Source organism: Maniola hyperantus, chromosome 3 (assembly GCF_902806685.2).
Source record: "Maniola hyperantus chromosome 3, iAphHyp1.2, whole genome shotgun sequence".
NCBI lineage: Eukaryota > Metazoa > Arthropoda > Insecta > Lepidoptera > Nymphalidae > Maniola > Maniola hyperantus.
Window position 1 is genome coordinate 12,996,290 of NC_048538.1, and position 25,070 is coordinate 13,021,359.

The following is a 25,070-nucleotide window of genomic DNA, read 5'->3' on the forward strand; positions in this document are numbered from 1 at the left end:
GTTTTGTTCGCGATATTCCTTTGTGAAAATTTATCTTTTTGCTAATATTTTTAAATATTTGGCAATCTAGCTTGAAGATATTCTTTAGTGACTTTCTTTATAATTTATTATAATAATTATCTTTAAGGAACAATAATTAGCATAACAAAGGTCACTTTTCCTAGAACCAACGATACAAAAAAATCGGGCAAGTGCGAGCCGGACTCTCACACCAAGGGTCCCGTACCACTACACAATAACACTTTTTAATTTTGTTTTTTCATGGCAGCCAATTTGAACTTTTTATTATTTGTTACTATAGCGGAAATAGAAATACACATTCTGTGAAAACTTTAACTTTCTATTGCGGTTCAGGAGTACAGGCCAGTGACGGACGGACGGACGGACAGTGGAGGCTTAATAATAGGGTCCCGTTGGCACCCTTCGAGTACGGAACCCTCAAAATTGAGACTGACTACTCTTACAGCTAGCAAGTAAAAAAATTACGAGTAAATACGAGTATGTATTCTTTACTATTGAATTTATTATGTGTCTTCAATATTAAATGAGAAAATATTGGATCGACTGGATTAAATTATAATTAAAATTTCATGAAATCTATTAATTAAAACAGTAGGTAACTAAAACTGCTCCATAAGGTTGTCACGCGCACAATCCCGATTTTCGCTTAGTAAATGAACATTCATTCCACTGCAATAGAAACTGTTTCCGTTGTAGTAAACCGACAAAATAAGGATGCTTTTAAAAGACGAAGAATAGCAGTCATCTTTTTCTTACGAGATTCATACTTGAATTGATTTATATGAATAGCCACATAATTCCAACGACTTCGTCCGCGTGGAATGAGATTTTTAAAAATCGCGTGGAAACTCTTTGATTTTTCGGGATAAAAGTAGCTTTATCCTTTCCCGGGATGCAAGCTATCTCTGTGCGAAATTTTGTCAAAATAGATTGAACGAATGGGCCGTGAATGGTTAGCAGACAGACAGACATACAGACACACTTTCACATTTATAATATTAGTATGTACTAGTTTATGCTCGCGACTTCGTCCGCGTGGACTACATAAATTGCAAACGCCTATTTCACCCTCTTAGGGATTTAATTTTTTTAAATCTTTTCTTAGTGGATGCCTATGTCACAATAGCTATCTATATGCCAAATTTCAGCCCGATCCGTCCAGTAGATTGAGCTATGCGTTAATAGATCAGTCAGTCAGTTAGTCAGTCAGTCAGTCATTCAGTCAGTCACCTTTTCCTTTTATATATTTAGATGATTAGTATGGATTTCACCATTCGTCCACCATTAGACAACAATTAACAAGGAGTGCTACTTAGTCGCCTACGAGTAGTACGAGTAGTTACATTCGTAATTACTATTGCTGCTGTATAATTTTAAACCAGTGATGGTATACAATTAGTAGGTTTAGTTTAGAGATTGTTCACAAAAGATTTAGCTTTATTGTCATCATTTTAGCCCTTATGTTAACCGATGGCCATCTACTGCTAGACATAATATGTCTCATTGATTTCCACATTCCACGGTTTTGTGACGCTCGTAACCAGCAGCTTGAAACTCTTTTGATGTAGTTTGTTCAGCAACACTACGCTGCAGATGCGGGGTCGTAGTTCGAAGAAGAGTAACTACATACCGTCAACAATATCGCCTAAAGACAATGGAAACAGCGCCACACTCGCGTATAGTTCAACTAACAAGGGGCTGTTAATTTAAATTTACTATCTTAGCAGCGCGTAATGAACGGGAAGATGATTGCTATAATGGGATTGTAGATTTCGTCGCTAAGTCATAAGTATTCTGTATTCGCGTCCCGAAACACACTTACACAGAGTAACTGTAGCTCTATATACTTACGTTAATTGAGTAATACAAATAAATGTATAAGTACGATTGAATACTGAACCGTTTCTTAGTCACACGACTTCGTCCGCGTGGACTTATTTTTTTTAAATCCTGTAATAATTCTTTGGTTTTCCAAGATATAAAGTAGACTATGTCAGTCTTCGATGTGCAAGCCATCTTTTGTCAAAATCAGTTAAGCAGATGGGCTGTGAAAAGGTGACACACAGACAAAATATTACACCTTCGCAATTTGTAATATTACTCTACATTCATCTAAATGACTTTATTGTTTTTATGAAAGAAGTCTCATGATAATCGTCATGATCAACCCATCGCCAGCTAACTTCTGAGAAATGGGTCTCCTCTCAAGATTTCTGTTATAGTACACAACGCTGGCCAAGTATGGATCGGCAGACTTCACATACCTTTGAGAACATTGTGGTGAACTTTCAGGCATGCAAGTTTCCGCACGATGCTTTCCTTCGCCGTGAAAGCAAGTGATAGGTACTTAGCTAATTGCTTTTAACGCAGATACCTCCGAGAGATGAGTGTCCGGGATCGAACCCCGGACTTCTTGACTAGGAGACAGACATCTTAACCTATCAAACGATCTCTCAAAGCTAAAATCATAAATTTCGCGTAGCATTATCATGTAAAATTATTTGACGGTGGCAATTTTTAATTACTACCGTCTGAGCATCTGTCTGGAGACGACTGCGGCGGGCTGAGTGGCTGGCAGGTGACAACGGAGGCGTCGGGGAGCGGTTAAACGTGGCATTTTACCGCTTTTATGCATATTTGATGGTGCCGCCATAATCTCGGCAAGGGGAGTCTCTCACCTACATATGAATCATAACCAAGTTATTTCTTTGTAGCCTGTATCAGTATTAACTCGTATTAAAGCAAAATGTCGGTAAGAAACTAATTGGATGATGTAGCAAATTTTTATTCCAAACAGTTAGATCTCTACGAATACAAACATCGTTTTAGAAGCAATATGTATCGAATTTTAAACTCAATTTCTGTTCACGTATCGTGTAAAATATTATGAAGGTGGCAATTTTTAATTACTAGCCGTCTGAGCATCTGTCTGGAGACGACTGCGGCGGGCTGAGCGGCTGGCAGGTGACAACGGAGGCGTCGGGGAGCGGTTAAACGTGGCATTTTACCGCTTTTATGCATATTTGATGGCGCCGCCATAATCTCGGCAAGGGGAGTCTCTTACACATGAATTATAACTTTGACAAGTTACACATAAAAAAAGTATATTATGAGTTAAATAGAAATACACTTATTGTTATTGGCTGACCTAAAGTAGGTTATGTTATACCCTACTAATGTAGGAGGTTATACAAATTTAATTGAGCTAGATTTGTAAATTTTAATAGATATGTTGTATTACAGCCTGGTCTAAGTCAGTTTAATATTAATTAGAGAAACATACCCAATTTTTCAATACATCAAAGCTATACTATACGTATTTAACTAATTATTTCGCTATTGATTTATATCTACAATAATTTTGCATCTTGATATAGTATTAAAAGCTACACCCGTAAATTAATTCAAAACAATAATGTTCGGAACCTTTAAATAATCCATCGCTTTAAGCCAAAGCCGACGAATTTGAAAATAATTACAGACATTAGTGGCGTAATAAGAGTGCCATATCAATTACTGGCCGTAAGCAAACAGGGTATTACGTGCTTAATATTAAAATCAAATTTAGGACCGCCCTCCGTTAGTAAAACGCCTGAATAACGCTACAGAAAAGCATCTAGGTACGTGTGGATTGAAGGCTGAAAGTACAGACAGAAACACAAGTAAGATTTTTAACCATTGTAATTATATTATATCATTACTATTAATATTATAAATTCGAAAGTGATTCTGTGTGTCATCCGTTTAACTAATTTTGAAGAAATTGGGTACGGAAAAAGAAGATTGTTAAAAACCTAAATCCACGTCAGTGATGTCGTGTGCATCATTTACTTGGCACAGAGACAGCTTGCATTACATCTCGGAGATCGGTTACGTTTATCCTGGATAATCTAAGAGTTCCCACAGTATTTTTAAAGAACCTAAATCACGAGGATTTTGTCCCTGTCGCATCATAATATTTGCTAGTCCATTCTTGTTGTTGGTGGTCCGCCAACTTAGCTGAACACAGCCAACTACATTGTGTCTATATAGCTATCGACATAATTATTATTTAAACTTTTAACAATGCTAAGAATAAGCCTACTATCGATTTGATTTCCTAATAGAGCATTAGGTACGCGAATAATTAACCTGAAATCTGTAACTCGTTTAAAAATAACAGCAGTATGAAAATAATATTTCCAAATAAGTACTTATACACAGTTACAAAGAGCTTTTTAGGTTTTCAAGTTTCACAAACATCTCGATCCTTGACCGGAAAATAGCCACTTGGTTGTAAAACATTTCGTCACTTGGTATCCGTACCCAACGTGTTTGGTGACCACTACGCAACGTCAATTAAAATCGCATTTCGAAAGTACCTCGAAACACGTCATGCTACGAGGATAATTTCCAAACTGACTGTACGAAACAAAAACGTGATCGAATTGTGACATCGAGACTCGAGTGTTTGTTTACTTTACCCGCCCTTAGGGCTTTTATTTCTTCATATCAAGGCATAGCCGATTCATATAGTACTTTGACTTAGGTATTTCTTTTCTTCATCATCATCCTATCGCCTGTCTAGTAAGGACAGGTCCCCTCTCAAAATGAGAAGGGTTTGGTCATAGTCCGGCACGCTGGCCCAGTCCGGATTGGTAGACACACCTTTGAGCACATTATGGAGAACTTTTAAACATGCAAAATTCCTCACGATGTTTTTCTTCACTGTTAAAGCAAGGTATATTTAATTGCTCAAAACGCACATAAGTCCGAAAAATTAGAGATGCCCCGGATCGAACCTCTGAATTTCCGACTATCACAGCTCTTGTTAGCTCTCCAACAATCTTGTACTAGAAACAGGTGTACAACAGGTTAGATTTTCATGGTTTTGAGTTGGTAATAAAACAAAAAAAAAATTAATTTAGTAATAAAACGGGTACCATAATTTATTTATTTTATTGTTACAGAATCAAGAAGAAGTAAAAATAACACACAAGCTCTTCCGGCCATCTACCTCAAATTCGTAAGTACCTAACTTCGTTGAGAAAGTAAACCAGCAACAACTCATAGACCAAATTTTTGCAGAAATTGTAGAGACAAAGAAGTTATAGACTTATAGAGTACTAGCTTATGCTCGCGACTTCGTCCGCGTGGACTACACAAATTTCAAACCCCTGTTTCACTCCTTTAGGGGTTGAATTTTCAAAAATCCTTTCTTAGCGGATGCCTACGTCATAATAGCTATATGCATGCCAAATTTCAGCCCGATCCGTCCAGTATTTTAAGCTGTACGTTGATAGATCAGTCAGTCAGTCAGTCAGTCAGTCACCATTTTCTTTTATATATTTAGATATTAGATATAGTTCAAGCCTTTGAAATGATACCGACCTCTAGCTAGTACGAAAGGGTATGCAAAATTTAATTTACATTTTATTTTTTGTGCAGGTAATGTCAATTATGTTGTTGTAGTAGATATCTGATCAAAATCTTTGTTTTCACTTCATTACTCACATAACGACTACTTGCTTAATATGTCGAGTTATTATTATTTTCTCGTAATGCTATCATATTTGTATTATTTAATGTAACTCGCATAAATATGTGAGGGGAGCGTGATCCTCGACTCGGTAATTATTGCGTGACTTATTGGCGAACACAGATAACACGTTCTCTTTACGACCAAATTATAATGAGCTCCCTGGCGCAGTTGTGAACACCGTGGTCTCACAAGTGGGAGGTTCCAAGTTTGGTTTCCGGTAGAGACATGTCCAAAATTGTAATTTCTAAATTTTAGCGTTTAAACTATCGTGAGTGATTTCCATATTATACAGACCCCACACCCGGCTGTACTCACGTGTTTAGTCGACGTTAGCCCGACTAGTTTTGAACCTATCCGGCGCGCAGTCTCAACCGCGACGCGTGCGCGAACTGACTCCTTGAAAAAGGACCCCGGATGGGTTCGAAACTAGTCGGGCTAACGTCGACTAAACACGTGAGTACAGCCGGGTGTAAGATATGTATAATTTATAAATTGTGTCTAGTTTGGTCTGGTGAAAGGCTTTTGCTGTGCTAGTAGCCATACCGCCTAGTGATTTAGCGTTTCGGCACGATACCGTGTAGAAATTGATGAGGGAATTAACAAAAACACCATACCCCTTCCAGGTTAACTCACTCCCATCTTAGATTTCATCATCACTTAGGTCAGCTACTGATACACTAATGGCGAAATTGGACTTGGTCGTTAACTCATCATTTGAGTACCTACCTAACTACCCATAATGAAATTCAGTATATTTTGACTAGAAGTTGACCAGCGATATTTTAGCCCAAATTCCGTAGACATCTGAATCTGAATGTAATAGATTAAAATGTGATTCCACCATAACGCAATAAAACATACACGTACAAACTTCGTAAACAAAATTCAAAACGTACGCTCATTTACGTGACAAAATCATGCAGTATTATAAGAGCTAAGTCGAAAGGTCTTAGCATAATGGTGGTGACGTCTGCCAGAGGGGTGTAACAGCTTTATCTCCTCCCAGCTCGATCGTGACTCTCCGAAGAGATTTCTGTAATTACGCTGATTATTACAACGAGTCGTGCCGCGCCGCTTCGCCAGCCCTGAAGCAATATTTAATCATCCTAGCATTAAAATAAATACACGAATTTCATTCATATTTAATGATTAAACATCTAGGATGGGTGAATTAAATATTAATTTTTATTTTATTTTAAATCCAATGACTTTTGGCGCCCCAGATTGTAAACAGGAATCACTAGCCGCTAGTGATGAGTGAGTGAGCTAGCTAAGAATTATATCGCCTGAAGAGTAACAGAGAACGTTACTCTTCAGGTGATTTGAATCCACGTTCATCCCAAGGGGATATCATCCGAGTGATCAAAGTGAAATATACCTACCGTAGCCTACCACTAACCGTAAAACATGTCTACATTCTTTACTGTTACGCTAATCATCAGGTGATTCCATTCCACTTTAACTTAAGGTCTATTTCCACTTTGTCTTAAAGTGGAATATAACCTGCAACAGTAAAATATGTCTACAAACTTGTTCTGAGGTGATGCATAACAAAACAATAAACCACATCAAAATCGGTCCAGTTGTTTTGAAGAAAGTCTTAGTAAGACACGTCTACTGCAGTGTCCTCTGGTGCCTTATAGCAGTCAACCAAGTGTATAAACCTGCTTTAAAATCATAAACAAAGTCAGTATAGCATTTCAGTAAATACTTAGCTTGTGAAATAAATATTAAAAATTTGAACCAAAAAATAATAACAGAAATTGCAGGATATAATTTCGAAATTCCAATTTGTTTAAAAGCATTTGGCACACTCGCTTGGCAACAGTAGGTATTGTTTCATACTATTTATATAGATACATATAAATACAAATGTAAAGCCATAAGATAGTTAAATAATTGTAAATATGAAGCACGTCATAAAACCGCATAATTTAATACCGTAAAAATAAAAATTGGAATTCTATTTTCCGTGAAACAAAGCTTTTTATCTGCTCCCTCCCTTTAAACAAGTTTTAGAAAAACAATAAGTACTTAAAGGAAAAAATCTTAATGTTACATAACATTACAGAAACCATAAATTACAACAACTATCCCGAAGGTCGATGAACCTAATGGTAGAATTATGAACACAACAATAATCCGAAAAGTTAGTTAGGCCACAGCGTTCGAACAAAGTAAATGAAGATACTTAACCTTGTTGAGAAGTTTGATCCAATAAAACAAAGTTTCGAACAAACGAATGCATTAAAGTCACCCGCAAACTGATCCAATCGTAATATCGCACTTCCAGACATCGAAAGTTAGTATGCATTGACTTTGAAAAGTCGTCCAAAACTTAGTTTGGTTATGTTTATGAAACTATTCGGATGCTGGTGTGTGCCGCCGATACACATGCAAGAACTCGCGCCCAACTCTAGGCATAGTTCGCTAAGTGGAACAGCTGTAAAACAAAGTAGCGAAGGGTCTAGGAACTTAGTGTGTACGTTGGCAACTATTCGGGCCCGAACACATGTCCTCGAAGACGCGACAGGCGCGGCGGAGGCATCGAGCCCGGTGCGCTTCACAACTTAGACAGTTTAATTCGGGAAGCACGGGCGCGGCCGTCGACCGCGGTCGTTTTATAAATAAGTTTAACTAGGTTTAACAAAGTATTGCTCTGAGGATGATAACGGAACGGTGCCTACGCTCCGCCCCTCGCACCCCGCTCGAGCCGCGTGCAGATAAACTTTTAAAATGACTTTGGAAGCTTTTGAGCTTTTAATCGGCAAAGTTGTACAGACAGACAGTTCGGGTACAATCCTTGAACCGCTTGCGCCGGCGACGGCGGCCGCAAAACTTTGTTTTACAGGACTACTTTTCTTCTTGTTTCAAGGTTGGACTCTTAAAACAAACTCCGGTTCGACGGAGTTCGTGAACTCGGGCGCCAACAATTTACAAATTTCTCTCTTTCATAACAACTAACTGCCGCTCGGCGCGCGGCGAAAGTTGTCCTGCGTAGATCTTAATCGCATTGTCTGTTGCGCTCGCGGCTCCAACAGCTGATTGTGACGACACAGTTTATCGAACTTTCGCATTAATTTGTCTACAACACATCTGCGAACAAGTGCCTACCTATCAGAAAAAGTCTCTAAAGTTTAGACTTTTTTAAAACAAGGTAGCGTGGTATACACCTAGTGTATCGTGTCAACTCCTAAATCTACAAAAGAAAGGTTTAAGTGTGGCGACAAAACGATCCCTCAACGAAATGGACGTCGGTCGGCACCCTCTGATCCATTTATTCAATTTGTTTAAGTGACACTGATAGCGAGACTGCGGTCGAAAAAACTCGTCTGCCGAATTTGACGTTGCAGTGCCCCCGGCGACTGGCGGCGACTTCTTTTTTCAGTTCATGGCTCACCTGCCGGGGGCTGTCGAAGTGGTCTCGCGTGAAAAACACTGATTGGCTTTTAATCTGAACGTTCTCCTTTTTCACACCAACTCGAGCTTTCGAACCTTTCAATTGAAGTGCCTACAAGTGTGTGTAGAATTTATGGCACTTTTTTCACGGTCTTACCTGCAGTAGGTACACGGGACTTTGGATAATTAATATTTGATATAAAAGATCATTTTTAATGTACAAACATAGTTGAAATGCAGGCACATATCGGGTATTACGCGTAAATTTTACGTAACTAGAAATAAATAGGTTGCGGGTGTGTGGGGCGGGGCGGGTGGGCGCGGCGTGCGCGCGCAGCCCCCGCGCGCCGCCCGCGCGGCCTGCACTCGGCCTCCGCATAGTTCGCGAATCGCATCCCGCGAGGAACCTGCGCTGCGGAAATCGCTCCGCGACGGACACGGCGTCGTCGCTACGTCCTACGGATAAACTTTTCCGACGTAGCCGTTCTACGCGGAGCTCTACGGTCTACGAACTTCCTTATCGGCTACGAAACCGCGATTTTGTGCAGTGATTTTTTTTATATATTTCTCAGTGAATTCGTGTAAAAACTTTGGTGCGTGATGAGGGATCGCCCCTCAGTTTTATAGCGATGTCGGCCCTCGTTAGACCCGTTTGGTAAGTCTGAATATTTATTTTCGAGAAAAACAACGTTAAAACTTCCGCGGGTAGTTACAGTTACCGTTGTTTGTATCATTACAGTAAGTTTTCGGATTTATTTCAGCAGTGAAACCGTCGCTGAAATGCTCAAGAAATATTCAAGATATAAAATAAAAAAATCGTTTACGCACAAATCCCACGCTCGTAAAACCATTTCACGAAATGCTTTCAAAATATTTACTAGAAATATACAATATTCTTTGGTACGAATTCAGCTATAGGTAGAAATAATTTAATTATGATTATGTTAATTCTCAGTGTTGATTATTCCGGCCTCCTTTGACATGTGGAGTGTAATTGAATAAGCGTAAAGCGCAAGTCGTGAAACCGCGACGTCATTAGCTTTATTGAGGGAATACGTAATCGCGCGATGACAACCGCGCGAGTAAATGTTACTTATACACACAAACCACAGTATGTGTACAAACAATTTACGTTTACACTAGATTAAGGCAGGATTAACTATGGCGGATAAAATAATATGATGTCGGTTGATATGAAGATTCTTAGTTTCAAAACTTTTTTGAACCAATGTTTACCTAATGTTTAGTCTAAAGGTAGACTGAGCTACTCAACCATAACATGCGATACTTGGGGGCGAGACTTAAAAATGTATGGAGAGCTTTCGGACTGAGCGACACTGCAAACAATCGCGCGACACAATGTCGCGTATCGTCCTCACGTGTCGCGATCGCATACAACAAAGTCTATCTTAAGTCAAAATACCTATACAAAGAAGTCATTAAAGACTTCAGCACTTAAAAAGGTATGAATTTAACATAACTTTGAAACAAAGCATCTAACTTTCCGCCGACCTAAAAAAGTCTCTTTATGGTTATAGGTTTTGTAATTTTTTTTTAAAAAACAATTAGTAACATAAATTTAAAACAATGTAGCTAACTTTCCGCCGACCTATGGTTATAAAAGTCTCTGTTTTGTAATTATTTTTTTAAATCAATTAATACAATAATATCAATTAATGTTTTTTAACTTTATTACACAACCAATGACTATATTAATACAAAAGGCGGATTTAAGACTCGAGGGTCTTGTCTGCCAGTCAAGCCTAGAAACGTGTGAGAATATTGTGTTGAAAATCAAATTCTTCATTTATTGTTGTGCTATATCCAAGTAGACAAGGAAATCAATTAAAACAACCTTTTTAGGGTTCCGTACCTCAAAAGGAAAAACGGAACCCTTATAGGATCACTTTGTTGTCTGTCTGTCTGTCTCTCTGTCATTCCCGTTGACCTAGAATCATAAAATTTGGCAGGTAGGTACATCTTATAGCTGACATTTGAGGAAAAATCTGAAAACCGTGAATTTAGGGTTAGATCACACACAAAAAATTAAATTGTGGTCATTAACTAATAATTAGTATTTTCAACTTTCGAAGTGAGATAACTATATCAAGTGGGGTATCATATGAAAGGTCTTCACCTGTACATTCCAAAACAGATTTTTATTTATTTTTATGCATCATAGTTTTTGAATTATCGTGCAAAATGTCGAAAAAATACGACTGTAGTACGGAACCCTCATTGCGCGAGCCTGACTCGCACTTGGCCGTTTTTTGTTAAATTTATTTCACAACCAATAAGTATAATACAAAATGAAGTCAACTTAAGAAAGGTGTCAGAATATTCTGTCTGAAAATCAAATTCATCAAATAATTTGAAGAATTTGATAATTGTTACTGTGGTTTATCCGAGTGTACAACCGTAGATATATCCCTATGCGTTAAATAGGAGCTCTAGGTTGTCGATTGCAAAACATCTGTTTACTTTTATTGACAAACCAAACATTGACAGGTATTTAACAGTTTTAGAAATGAACAGTGATGTTTCTACAACTTTACATTAGGTATATGCAAAGCGAAATACAAATACGAATTAAATTAAATTGACTGCAGTTTCATAGAAATCCACGCGCGTACAGCAACAGGAGCAATTTAATTACAAAATACACCACTTTTAATTACAAACCATAAATAAATATGCATCGTCAGAATTCGATAATTAACACGTTTATACAGTTTAAAAAATTAAATTGAGTTTCCAAAAATATGTATAAAAATTGGTCAAAACATTTTAAGTATATAAGTGACGCGCTACATAGACAATGGTATGTTTTGTTTTCATATTTTCAAAATTTATTAAAATAAAATTTTAAATATCCGATTGCACATTTAAAACAGAAAACCTTTCTTGCGTCCGTCCTTAAAACGTGTGTAGTTATTAAAAATATTGATGTAAAATAAAAATTGTAAAATAAAAATTACCTACAGAAATCCTTGTGTTGCGTTGCTTCAACCTTTATGCCGAGCCAATAGGAAGTGATACCGCGTTAAATAGGATGAAATAAACATTTTATTTTGAAAAGCTTGCACCCATTAGAGAACGTTGCTTGTGAATGATGATATTATAAATAAAAATACTAGGTATATTATTGAATTGAAATTTTATAACATGTATAGCGATTAGACACATGGATTTAGGTTTGTAAAATTGTATTCTAAGAAGCTTAATATAGTTTCTTGGAATAAAAATATGCCCTTCTTCAGGTAGTCCTAAATTTGTTGAAATTGAGACACCAAAAAGTAACAACAACATACATAGATTTTTGTACGTAAATTCATCTAGAAATTAAGTCTATTTATACTATACCTATACAAGCCTCGTTAGACTTACATCGTAGGTATATTCACTAGTTTTTTATATTCATTTTTTTTTAATGAAAAATATTTCTTTAGTTAGGGCACAACAAGACCTTACCACCAGTTCGGAAAGTTGATTCTACTGAGAAGTAATAACATGCAGTAATGCACCATGCTGAGAATGGAAATATAAAGCTTCATTTACACCATAACCACATACTTAGTGTGAGAGTGTCATGCCACTGAGCTGCAATAAAAATTCTTTTCAAAAAATTGGCTTCCAAAACCAGTACAACAAAACACCTAATGAAATTGTTTCTATAGTATAGTGGTCGAGATGGCAACCGGTGCGGGCGAGTGCGGGTGACGTGCGGATATACGGGGCGTCCCTCCCCCCGCCTTACACCCCGATTGCCTCAACCTGTCACGGACTATACACGTACAAGTATATTGAAGTCTGGCTAGCGTTACGCATCGATTTCTAGTTTCTTTGTACGCTCGTCCGACTTCAATACTACTTACACATAACAATACTGGCCCACCCACGCAAATGGCCAAGTTGTAAAGAGTTTTCTGGTTTAGTATAGTTTTAAAATATTTGTGCGGGGTTGTCACTTATGTTTATGTTTATGTATACCTACTAATAAAAAAATAAAAAAAATAGAACCTGAAACCTCAGGTCATTGATATAAATGACAAGATATGGTCAAGCGAACAAAACTTTTCACGGTTTAGGAACCAAATAAATCCGCGCCACCTCTTAGATACCAATGAACGACCCGTTTGAAATCCAGACATCACTAAGTTTGTTTGTTCAATAATCCTGTCTATACAAAGTAATATATAAGTCAATGCCTCAGTTATAATTATCACTAAACCTCTTGGAGCTGACAATTCAAATTTTTCATACCGCCGTGGTTTACCGAGCCATTCAAAACCGTTTAACTGAGGTAGGGTTGCCACTAAACGGATTTCACGTGTGCCGATCTTGATAAGAACACAAATTGTTTCCACTGAAGCCGCCGAAGTTATCTGATGGGACAGCGTCCCGTGTAATTGTGGTTTATTCTGTACACAAATGTGGATTTGTATCGTTGGAACTGTAAAAATCATTTTGGATTTGAAATTTTATTAAGTATAAAACTTTCACAAAACTGAACAAATCTGTGTTTTGTTTATTTTTCACTTACTTTCATCGTATAAATGTTGCAGTCAAAATATACCCTATTTTGCAGATAATTGTATTTTTTTCAGTATCTAGCGACTTTACACTAACTAAGGTAATTTACAAAAATATATTTTATTTTATTCTAGACAAAAAGTTTAATGTAAATAATGACGATAAATAAATTAAATTTTCTTTTATTAAAAAAAATCCTGTATCTTTTGACTAGGTCCAAACAAAAGTATATTTTTATTTCTGAATTAAGAAAAATCTTACTTGTATGTATTTATTCTGTTCAGTCAAATTTAAACTTATACAATGGGGCCGATTCTCTTGTACACAATCTCTAAACTAAACTAAATTAACAGGTCTATATCTTGTGCTATTCTTTTCCGCAAGCAACATTATGAAAGGGATGTCAATAGATTTAGACGTGCCATTTTAGTTTAGTTTAGAGATTGTGTATAATGGAATTAGCCACAATAATATCATTGTTTCTTGTTAGATAGCTGATATAAATAATATGTACAAAATAAGATATTATGCAAGCCAAGAATCTTCGTGAATTTTTTAAGTGAAATAGCAATTTTGTCAAGATAACAATAGAAAAATAATGGAACTAGCAGTTTTAGACTTCGGAGCCGTAATCTTTGCGATTACGGCTACCTTTAAAAATTATTAACTTTTAACCCTTGACTGCAATCTCACCTGGTGGTGAGATTGCAGTCAAGGGTGTGGTGGTGGTGGTGGTAGTGGTGGTGGTGGTGGTGATGCCGTCTAAGATGGAAGTGGGCTAACATGGAAGGGATATGGCAGTTTGTATTAAACCCATACCCCTTCGTTCGGTTTCTACGCGGCATCGTACCGGAACTCTAAATTGCTTAGCGGCACGGCTTTGCCGGTAGAGTGGTAACTAGCCACGGCCAAAGCCTCCCACCAGACGACCAGAAATTTAGAAATTATAAAATTCCAAACCCCTGCCGGAATCGAACCCGGGACCTCCCACTAATAAGACCACAGCACTTACCACTGCGCCAGGGAGGTCGTCATAATAGCTATCTGCATGCCAAATTTCAGCCCGATCCGTCCAGTAGTTTAAGCTGTGCGTTTGATAGATCAGTCAGTCAGTCAGTCAGTCGCCTTTTCCTTTATATATATATATATATATATATATATATATATATATATAATTTACGGTAATTTATTTAAATATATAATAAAAATTTACTCTTACTGAATTATTAATCTATATATATATATATATATATATATATATATATATATATAATTCAGTAAGAGTAAATTTTTCAGTAGGCTATACTTTCTACGTTAGTATATTTTGTTTTTTAACAGAATTAAAAAATCAGGCAAAAATATTTAAAATAACTAACACTTAATAAATAATTAAGGAGTTATAAGGTATCAGAAGGACAGAATTACAAACAGACAAACAGACTATTAATCTAAAAACTTTCAGACTGTACTTAGTTGAGTAATAAAAAGTGTTGAAGTAGATACTTTATTTTTTCTCATTATCATCATCATCGGGTGCCTCTTCAAAATAATTTTTAGCGGTCATCACTCGAAAACCTTCTTTATCTAAAGCCGCATCTATTTTATTCAGGTAGGGCACTGCCCACCTTTTTATCTACGTATTTTTATTGTATCTGTGCTCAGTAGTGAGCCGACAATGGGTTGATTATGATGATGATGGTGACCTACATCTCTGGCGATGGAGCCCTCTTGCCTGGAGTTCCTAACTTAATTTTTTTTTTAAATTCTGTTGAGTAACAACATTTGTTTGAAAGCATAAGTAACGAATACACGACTAAAACCCATTCGCACGAGGAGGACAGATTCACCGATAACCCTCCGTAAGTACACCCTTCGCATAGGGTTGTTACACACGTCAAAATATTATGTGTAGATACGAGTATCTATGTATCTCTGGTGTTATAAAATTTTATTTCTTTGCATCAGGAAAAGCTCACAGAATTTATCAGAATACCCTTCCCTAAACAGGCGAAGGATAATAAAGGCGTAAGCCACTAAAATAAGAATTTTAATTTTTATTTGGAGTTTTGAAAAATTGAAATAAAATCGTAGTAGAAAATTGTAATAACAAGCTAAATAATATTTATCACCTTTATGTCTTTTCTTGGTTTTTGTTTTGCTTAATGCAATTTAAACGATTTATTTTAGCAATAAATTAATAAAATCATCTGTAACGTCCTCTGTAAATTAAAATTGACACGGAACGGAACAGAACAATAACAAATAAAAAAGTGTTTCAAAGTTTTTTTTAGCTGTCTAGTCTAATATTTATTTGTTTTATAAAATAGTTGCGGTATGTAGAAAATTCATGTCAAGGCGCAAATATTTATGCCCGAGTCGCAGTTGAGGGTTTTAAATAGTGCCGAGAGTTAATTTTGAATGCGCACTTGTATAATATGATACAAAGTTTTTCAATATAATTGTTAGTAAAAATAATAAAGCCACTCATCAATCATTTTATTTTAAAACACTATTTTGAAATAGAAATATCAGTGTTTCTCAGCAGTATTTTTATGTTTCAGGCGTTTTATTAAAACGTACTAAAATGCAATCTCGGACAATGATTCTGTAATAAAAACTGTTTACGTTTAACAATAATAATTTTAAAGCAAAAGGTTTACATTTGCATTTTCTGATAACTTTAATTCATCATAAGTACTTCCTACAACTTTAATTATTAACTTACATGAAACAAATACATTTCATTTAATTTCATGTCGTGTTAATATTCGTTAATTAGCTATTTATTGCACATATGTGGCAAAAGTATGTAGGGGGTAATGTCCGGAACTAATCAGATCAGATTCTGAAAGTTCTTTCACTTTTTTTAACCGACTTCAAAAAAAGGAGGAGGTTCTCAATTCGTCGGAATCTTTTTTTTTTATGTATGTTACCGGATTACTCGAAGGCGCCGGCACCAAAAAATATTATTATGGAACTATATTAACACTTGTATACATAATATATTCGGTAATAAATTAAATTATTTTTCAATTTTTAGTGTTTGTGTATCGAAGTCGGTTTTTATTTTTTTTGTAAAAAAAATAGCTATAAATTATATCAAGCAGATGAAGTTGCGGGTAAACGGAAAATAAAAAAAATATCAAAATTTGTTGAACGGGTGGGCCGTAAAAAACTTACAGACAGATAGACAGGCATACACACGTTCGCATTTAGAATGTTAGTATGGTTATGAATCAACAACTGTTATTGTTTTTGATTATACATCGATATAATTAACAGAACCAGTAAAACTCTTGAACACAACCCTACATGATTCGGTCGAGGGGTTAGGGTGCGTTGCTAGTTACAATGCACCGCGGCAGTACCATTACCCCACTTATTTAAACTGAGTGAAACTACTGCGATATTGATTTTAGCACTCATATGTTGCTTTTTAAAATTCTTTGTTTTTGGCAATCGATACTTTAAAACGACCCTCATCTTTAAAACGTTAATACACTTGTCCCACTGCTGACGAGGAAGCGACTAACTATATCGACTATTTTCTCGTTCAAGAAATGTAAAATCGATGTGTGATTTTGTCAGTTGGTAAACAAAGTTACAGTCTTTAAATAACACTTTTACACAAATCGATGTGTGTAAAAGTGATACTCAAATAAATTAATAGTCGATCGCTGACTGTGCATCCTGCCAGCAAGAAGTCTCTCTTTCCATTAGTTTGCCGTTGCAACAAGAGCTGTCAAAGTAAAACTCGCTCAGATACGCTCTCCTGGCAGTCGAAGCACTCGTGCCTCACTCGCGCAATGATTACAAATTAAATGACGGGCGACTACTCACCCGTTGCACTCGCACACTCGCTCATAGCCCAGCGACAAAGCTATCCCAACTGCACACTAGCTTCTCGTTGTTCACCAACTCGTTCTTACTTACAGCTCAACTCGTTTCTCGCTAATCGTCGGCGGTCGGACAACTGTCTTTATTTCAACAAGTTTACCTACCTACTATTGACGCACAATCGCAGTCTGAGTTTTTATGGTTTCGTAGGACAACAAGGTACTCTTATAGCTTAGTCCGGTCCGTCTGTCTATCTTTCTGTGTGTCACAGACTAAATATACCTACTAATAAATAAACTATAACACCTGTAAGGTCTATATCTATACCTTGCTATCTGTACATAAATTATCGGACAATGACATAGTCACAAGTATATCACTTTTTAGTATTTTAGGTAGACCGTACGTACTTATAGGTACAGTGATTCCAAAATAAGTAGTCCAATCTGAAGTTGCAAAATGGTGATCTGCCGTCTGCGCAGGTACAGTCAAAGCCCTGCTGAGATCTGTTTTGGTATAATATCTACTACGCAGTCATATGCCTCATGTTTAGGTTGGACTATATTTATTTGTGATCACTGTAATACTGTAATAAAGGTAGTAGACTGTACCTTTTGGTAGGAGTTCTTGTGAAGTCGTAAAGCCTACTAAAAACATCGAATTCTGTTATCTTCTTTCATTGTAATTTCTGTCCATCGTGTCCGATTGTTAATTAACATTAAACAACAATAAGTAAACATCTTTACAAACTGTAATCGTGGAAGCGTCGTTGGCGATGCTTATCTAAAATTACCCTCATCATTATCATTTTAGGATCACATTAAACGTAATATATGTCTATCGAATTTAAGTTAGCACCATTATAAAACCCTGTCCGGTTATCAGACAGCGTCAGTTGTTATATGAGCTATAAAGTTAAGTTTTCGTTAAAGCCATTAAACGGGAAACTCAATTCGGGGCTCAGATCAAATTGGGAGAGTATTTATCTTCGGCGGGGAGTCGATTTAAAAGCAAAATCACGCAAGCACACGACGCCATTATCACTAGAGCTCGATCCTCAGGCCGCGGCAACTCTATGAATCTAATCCAGCGGATTTATCTTCTGATTTACAGCCGAGCCGAGCCAACGAGGGCGCGACTGCTTGAAAGAAAAGTGATAATGTCTTAATCCTACCACACTCGAGTGTTCTCCCCTCCCCCCCCCCCCCCCCAATTTTATGGTCGCGCGCCCAGATGGCACGTTTTGATTTATGATTTCAATAATTAAGAATTCTTAGGTGCAATTTGAATTTGAGCCGCGATGTGGGGGCCTGCGGGAGGCCTGCCTGTTTGTTATTGCCACGGGGCGAGAAAGGGTCGCCGGTCCCACGGCTTACCTTTCATTTTCTGAGGAATTATAATAGAGTTTCAAGAAATTACGACGTCTTATAAGAGCCTTGCATATATTCATGTTCCTGGCAGAAATCAAACGTTTATGTTTTTGCTCAAGCCATATTTAAACTTATCTTACGCACCTATTACTCTTGCTAAAGTCATTTAATAGGAATAATAGGAAAAAATATTGGAATATTTAAATATTTGAGTCATTTTTGTCATTAGTGAGGCTAGAGTTCATACTTCATATTATATGGAATATTTTTCTGGAAAAATACCTTCACAGTAAAAATCCATCAGCTAATCATGTGTAAATAATTAGTGAAGGTATTTTTCTTAGCTTATAGGTACTTATCATTGTAACCGTTATCATTCTGAGGGGCTCCATGCTCATAGTAGTCAGCCGTCGATGGACGCAAAAGACACGTGCGTTGACATTGTCTATAAGATTTTGTTCCACAACAATTTATTCTAATCGTCGTTGTATCAAAACAAAAGCTTATTTCGTAACGGATATAAGCTCTACTTTGATGCCTACTCGTACACTCGCATTACAGTATGTGAAGGCCTTTACGTCTCGCCGCCTTCTTGTAATCCTCGTCCCGCAATATAACCCCGTGGCTGTCCTTATATCGCGCCCTAATCTCAAGGCATTACAATTAACGCGGCCCAAGATAACCCGCCACTCGCCACCCACTGATAAAGGGTACTGGCACTAGTTTAAACTTAAGCATCCACCGCCCTCAGGGGCTACCTAATTACCCTATGCATATAAGTAGGTACGTTTTCATAAACGTACACTTGCGGGTTACAACCAAAAGCATGATAAGCTTTTTGTTTCATAACTTTTTGTCGTTCGGTTGTTCAAACACATGCCCTGATCACGCGGTAAAGACAGATCTTTAGATCTTTAGAAATATAATAACGAACCTTCGTTATTATATTTCTATATTATATTTCAGAAGCTTATATGACATTACATTCTGCAATTCTGCAAATTCGGCAGCAATGTTCCGCTACATTGCTGCCGCGACATTGCTGCCTAGCTCGAAATGTAATGTCATATAAGCTTATAGAGATTTTATGGGGACCAGTAGTGCCGCGACAGGACTGTGACAGCTGGTGACAGCACTGTTGCGGCAGCGCTGCTGCGTGTAGCGTGGTTCGGAATCATACCTTAAATCCGACATGCCGCTAACATGACAAATAAAGATTCGCAAAGAGAAAATTACAATAACAAAAATGTACCTATTCTATTTGGTATGTCTGGTCTGTCTATGTAAGTTAACTTATTTAGCATACAAAAAGTTCATCATTTCTCCATGTTCGTATTTATTAGTTTAGTAGAGTAGGTAGATACTAGGTAGTAGTCGTAATTTACTTTTGAAACTTTATTATGATTTACAAATCATCATCATTATCATGATCAACCCATAGTCGGCTCACTACAGAACACGGGTCTCCTCTCAGAGTGAGAAGGGTTTTGGCCATAGTCTACCACGCTGGCCATGTGCGGATTGATAGACTTCACACACCTTTGAGAACATTATGGAGAACTCTCAGGTATGCAGGTTTCCTCACGATGTTTTCCTTCAACGTTAAAGCAAGTGATATTTAATTACTTAAAACGCACATAACTCGGAAAAGTTAGCGGTGCGTGCCCAGGATCGAACCCGCGACCTCCGATTAGAAAGCGGACGTCCTAACTACTAGGCTATCACAGCTTGGATTTAAAAAAAATCATGTGTAATTCAATATACCTATTTATTTCAATTCATACCTCATTAGATAACATGAAATATGAATTAAACATTTATTATCCGTCATAATTTTATCGCGTCTTGCCTAGCTTACACCTTGCAGTCTTTCATTCCATTCCATAATGAAACAATTTGTAGAGCGACATGTCGCTAGAGTACCCTCGCTGTTACTCCCTTTCAGAATCGGTACACGTTTCGGGTAATTTCGGACAAGTTTCATGGCGACTTGGGGTGCGGCACGTACGTAAATGTTTGCGGGATAGTATCGGTATTTTGGCCTTCCGGCGGGCACCCGTCAAGGACCATCGATTTGTATCTGAACCTTGTAAATGGATGCATTGCTCAAGCTGAAGTGGACATTTGAAAGCGATAAATATCTACAGTTCACAAACCGTTTGGAATAGGGTTCCGTACCTCAAAAGAAAAAAAGGAACCCTTATAGGATCCTTTCGTTGTCTGTCTGTCTGTCGTGTCTGTCAAAAAAACCTATAGCGTACGTCCCGTTGACCTAGAAACATGAAATTTGGCAGGCAGATAGGTCTTATAGCTCACGAACAAAACTGTGAATTTGTGGTCATGTCACAAAAAAATGTGTTCATATCAAATCAATCTAGGTCAACGGGATGTACCCTGACACGACAGACAGACAGACAGACAACGAAGTGAGACCTTTTTCTTTTGAGGTAGGGAACACTAAAAATGAACTAGCCTGTGAAGTAATTCAATAGATATTATGACATTGAACGGAATAATATTTATCTATTTTTTTCTATATATAAAAATGAATCGCTGAATGTGTTGCTAACATCGATGGTTGCTAAGCGCAAATCTCGAGAACAGCTGAACCAATTTCGTTAATTCTTTTTTTATAATAGTATGCCTTGGAGTACGAGGATGATTCTTACGGAGAGAAAAATTTAAAAATTGACTGAAAAAGTCTAAAAACAACACTTTTCTATATACCCATACAAAAGATTCGTAATAATACTTAAAAGTCAATTTGAACTTTAATACCATACCATAAAGTTTAAGTGTTAGTGGAACGGTTCCGAAGGCAAAACGTGACGTGTTAGGCGGTACGAAGTTCGCCGGGTCAGCTAGTTTTTTATAAATACACTGGATAGGGCTGTGTCACTGGTATATCGAGAAGAAGTAACCCTGCTTTAAATACTCCAATAAAACTTATTTTCTTTTGTAGTCATATTTTATTTTAGTTTTAATTTGTGTGAGTATGATGATTTGCTTTGTGTTTTTTATTTCATTCTTATCAGTTATTGTAACAATGCTTTTAATACCAAACTGTAAAAAGGGCAAGCTTAATGTGCTCGTTGATATAATTTCTAGAGCAATAAGTATACTGTTTTTACCAGTTTTCCCCAGGTCTTCCCCAATAAATAATAATTATCAAATCCTTTTCATACGAAAACTATAATATAAAACCTTTTTTACGTACCGACGTCAATTGTCAAAAAACGATTAATAAAATGACATTAAGATTCTAAATGAAACTTCCACTTCGCTCAAAACTTTTTAAAAGTTTTGACTTCACTTATTAACCCACTGAAAATCCAACGTAGTTTAAAAGTTAACAAAATATCATAAATTCTCACATAATATGCGTGGTGCGTTACTATCAAAATTACTAAACAAATAATTTTAGTATATAGGTACTTAATTTAGTAGCTAAAGCGATTTTTCCTAAATTGGCAATTACCTGCACATCAGTTCAAGCAGCTCCGTGACGAATGAAAACAAAAGTTTACAGCTAATTTGTAGAACTACTTATACTATATAGAAATTTACCCTCGATTGTTGTCTTTTATCCTTAACTTTTTTTTGCCTCTATAAATTGGTCTGAAAGCTCTTGAGTGAAATGGTTTTTACGTGGGAACGATTTTTGTGCATTTAAAATAAATATCATCAAGTGTTTAATATGTGATGACGTCGACGGAATCGCCGAGAATCATTTCCGCGTAAAAATATTGTGGTTGTGGATGGAAAATCGAATCGCAAGTACACTACTTCTTTTAATTCCATCTCGTTGTTTTGTTAACCCGTAAGAATGACACTGACGAGGCTGTTTGTTCCAGGACGGCGCCGTTAAACACACACACGACGCTGTCACACCTCAATAAAAGGAGGCTGGAGTTCGGCGTAGATATAGAAGCGTTTAGAGTGAACGATAGAAGACTAGATCGCGTGGACAGTGAAGCGTCCATGGACGAAGACGCAGCTGCCAAGCGACGTAGACGACTTCTCGATGACGACAGAAGAGACGAAATCGATTCCTACCACAGAACGTTCACCGTACACAGACCTAACATTCTACGTCATCCGAGTGAAGACGCAGAATCGCTTTTGCAAAGGACACAAAATGCCCTTAAGTCTCTCAGTAGCTGGCCCCGAGATCAGCCATCTCTACCTAATGGTGATGAAAATGAAGATGCTAACGACTTTGATAATCTCTTTAATGATAAACGATCAGATAAAATGTTGCCGTCCTCCCCGTCACAATCATCAGATAGCGCACATTCACAAAGAAGTTTCTCACATCAAAACGATGAGAAATCTCATGCATGTGAGAGAATAGAAAACGTAGAAGTTCCTTACAGAGACGCTAAAATGGAAAGAGAAAATAGTATAAATAACTACGATAGAGGAGATAAATCTCCAAACCACTACGATACACCTAATTTTGATGAACTTGTAGACTCGTCGTCCAACGAATTAGAAATTGATATGTCGGATCGAAACGATGACAAGTATGAAGATGACCGGGAAACTAAAAGAAGAAAAGCCGAAATAGTTGCTGTCAACAAACAATCGCTTTATAACGCTTACAAAGCTGCAACAGCTTCCTTGCCTTACTCTACACAGTCCGCATTTAAACCTCCAGCGGAAGTTAAGCACAAAATACATGGTTCGTCATTTCCCAGCGAACCTTTTGGGGGTTACTCAAATGATCACGAGAAGAGTTCACTTCATAAAGTGTCAAAACAGTACACAGTGCTGCAGCCTGCCGGTGCAGGGTCACGTGCTGCCACGGCGCTGCAAGAAGCGCGCACCGTGCCTTCCACTCAGCCAGCCCGAGATTCACGTCCCCTCACTGCACTTTCTCCGCCAGTCGTCAGAGGTACCGTTCGTCTCTGACACCCATCGCCAAACTTCTTAACGACACTATAACGTTCAACTCGCGTTATGAACCAGACAAAGTTTGTTTCAAGGTCGGTCGCGTTGTTTTCACAATGGAGATAGAATCTCGTGCGGCGAACGTGTATAATTATGATAGCTGGTTTTCAAATAAACATTCCTACATACGTTGTGTTCGTCTTCAGACTTCGTATAAATATTTTTGATCTCGGAGAAAATTATTCGTGGGGAAGACATGTAACAAATGATCATTCATTCGAAAGACGTTTCTCATAATTCTATCGTCGACACATAGAGTACGTTGAAACTCCACCTACGTTGACGTCGCATATAATGTATGTGGAGGTTTTCCTCGTATCGCACATTTCGGATTTACGTCATGCAATAAAAACGGGTCAGGGCACAGGGCGGGGCACCGTAGTACCGCCCCGCTTCTCTTGAAAGAAAAATTGTCAGTCGGACCGCGCAGCCGCCTGGCGTTCTTTATTTTTTCTTTTAAGTTGTGGATGGGGTGGGTTTCGGTGAGTGGGCGGCGCCGCGCAGGTACGCCTTGTGGCACGCCCGCTTATATCGATCGCGCTCCACGCCCCGCTCGATGATTAACAAAATACTAATTTGTTCATCGATTTGTCCGCAGAAGGCAACAAGTGTCCAACTCCTGGCTGCAATGGGCAGGGCCACGTTACTGGTCTTTATACGCACCACCGCAGGTAAGCCTGATGATTTCATGAATTTCAGCTATGACCTCAGTACTAGCTAGTTACTTACTGCCCCCTACAAACATTTTTCAAATAATTTCCTTACTAACATTTAACACGATGTTGCATATTTAAAATTTTAGTGACGAAAAATTTTCTTTTAACGTTTTAATGATCTTAATAAAATTATATTTGGGTTTGACATGAAACTTGTTTGTCCATCAGTCTGTCAGGATGCCCAAGAAAGGATAAAGTTACGCCTGAGAGTAAGTAATCGAAATGTACGCTAAGCTAGCAGTTTTGAAGCTATTTCGTTTTATTTTAATTATTTTGTAATGTATTATTTCTGTCATTATTTATAATTTTATTGAATTATGATTTGAATGTACTGACTTATTTTTTATCAGTTAGCATTGGGTATTTACTTGTTGTAAAACTTACTGTGTTGTACATAGCTATTAGGCACTTAGGCATACTTAGATCAACTTGTTAGTTACCACCAGTAGGTAGGTAATCATTATAGAAGGTAGGTACCTACTACCTAGGTACGTATGTACGTAGATATGATGTTATAAATACCACTAATCTCATAGGTATTATAGTACAAGGGTGTCTAGTAATTTTGATAAAAAATTAAAACCCGGCCTTTGTATACCTACTCTCACGTTCAAAACAAATGTTAGTCTAAACATGTAGAAATTGGTTCCTACAAAAAGTTTATTTTATCACTTCGTTTAGCTTTTTAGGTCCCGATTCTCTAGTCTCTCTCTAAACTAA

At 37.3% G+C, this 25,070-nt stretch overlaps 1 protein-coding gene across 3 annotated transcripts in view; it reads left to right on the forward strand.

The window, feature by feature from the left end:
* The first annotated feature begins 4,974 nt into the window (after nucleotides 1–4,974).
* The window catches only part of LOC117996452 (myelin transcription factor 1), a 35,694-nt gene continuing 15,598 nt past the window's right edge, over nucleotides 4,975–25,070 (forward strand). For all 3 annotated transcript variants that reach the window (XM_069509290.1, XM_069509291.1, XM_069509292.1), the window contains exons 1-4: nucleotides 4,975–5,026; nucleotides 22,536–23,578; nucleotides 24,233–24,305; nucleotides 24,519–24,559. In XM_069509290.1, the coding sequence (XP_069365391.1) occupies nucleotides 22,663–23,578; nucleotides 24,233–24,305; nucleotides 24,519–24,559 (1,030 nt within the window). In that variant the 5' untranslated portion in view covers nucleotides 4,975–5,026; nucleotides 22,536–22,662. The remainder of the gene's footprint in view (nucleotides 5,027–22,535; nucleotides 23,579–24,232; nucleotides 24,306–24,518; nucleotides 24,560–25,070) is intronic.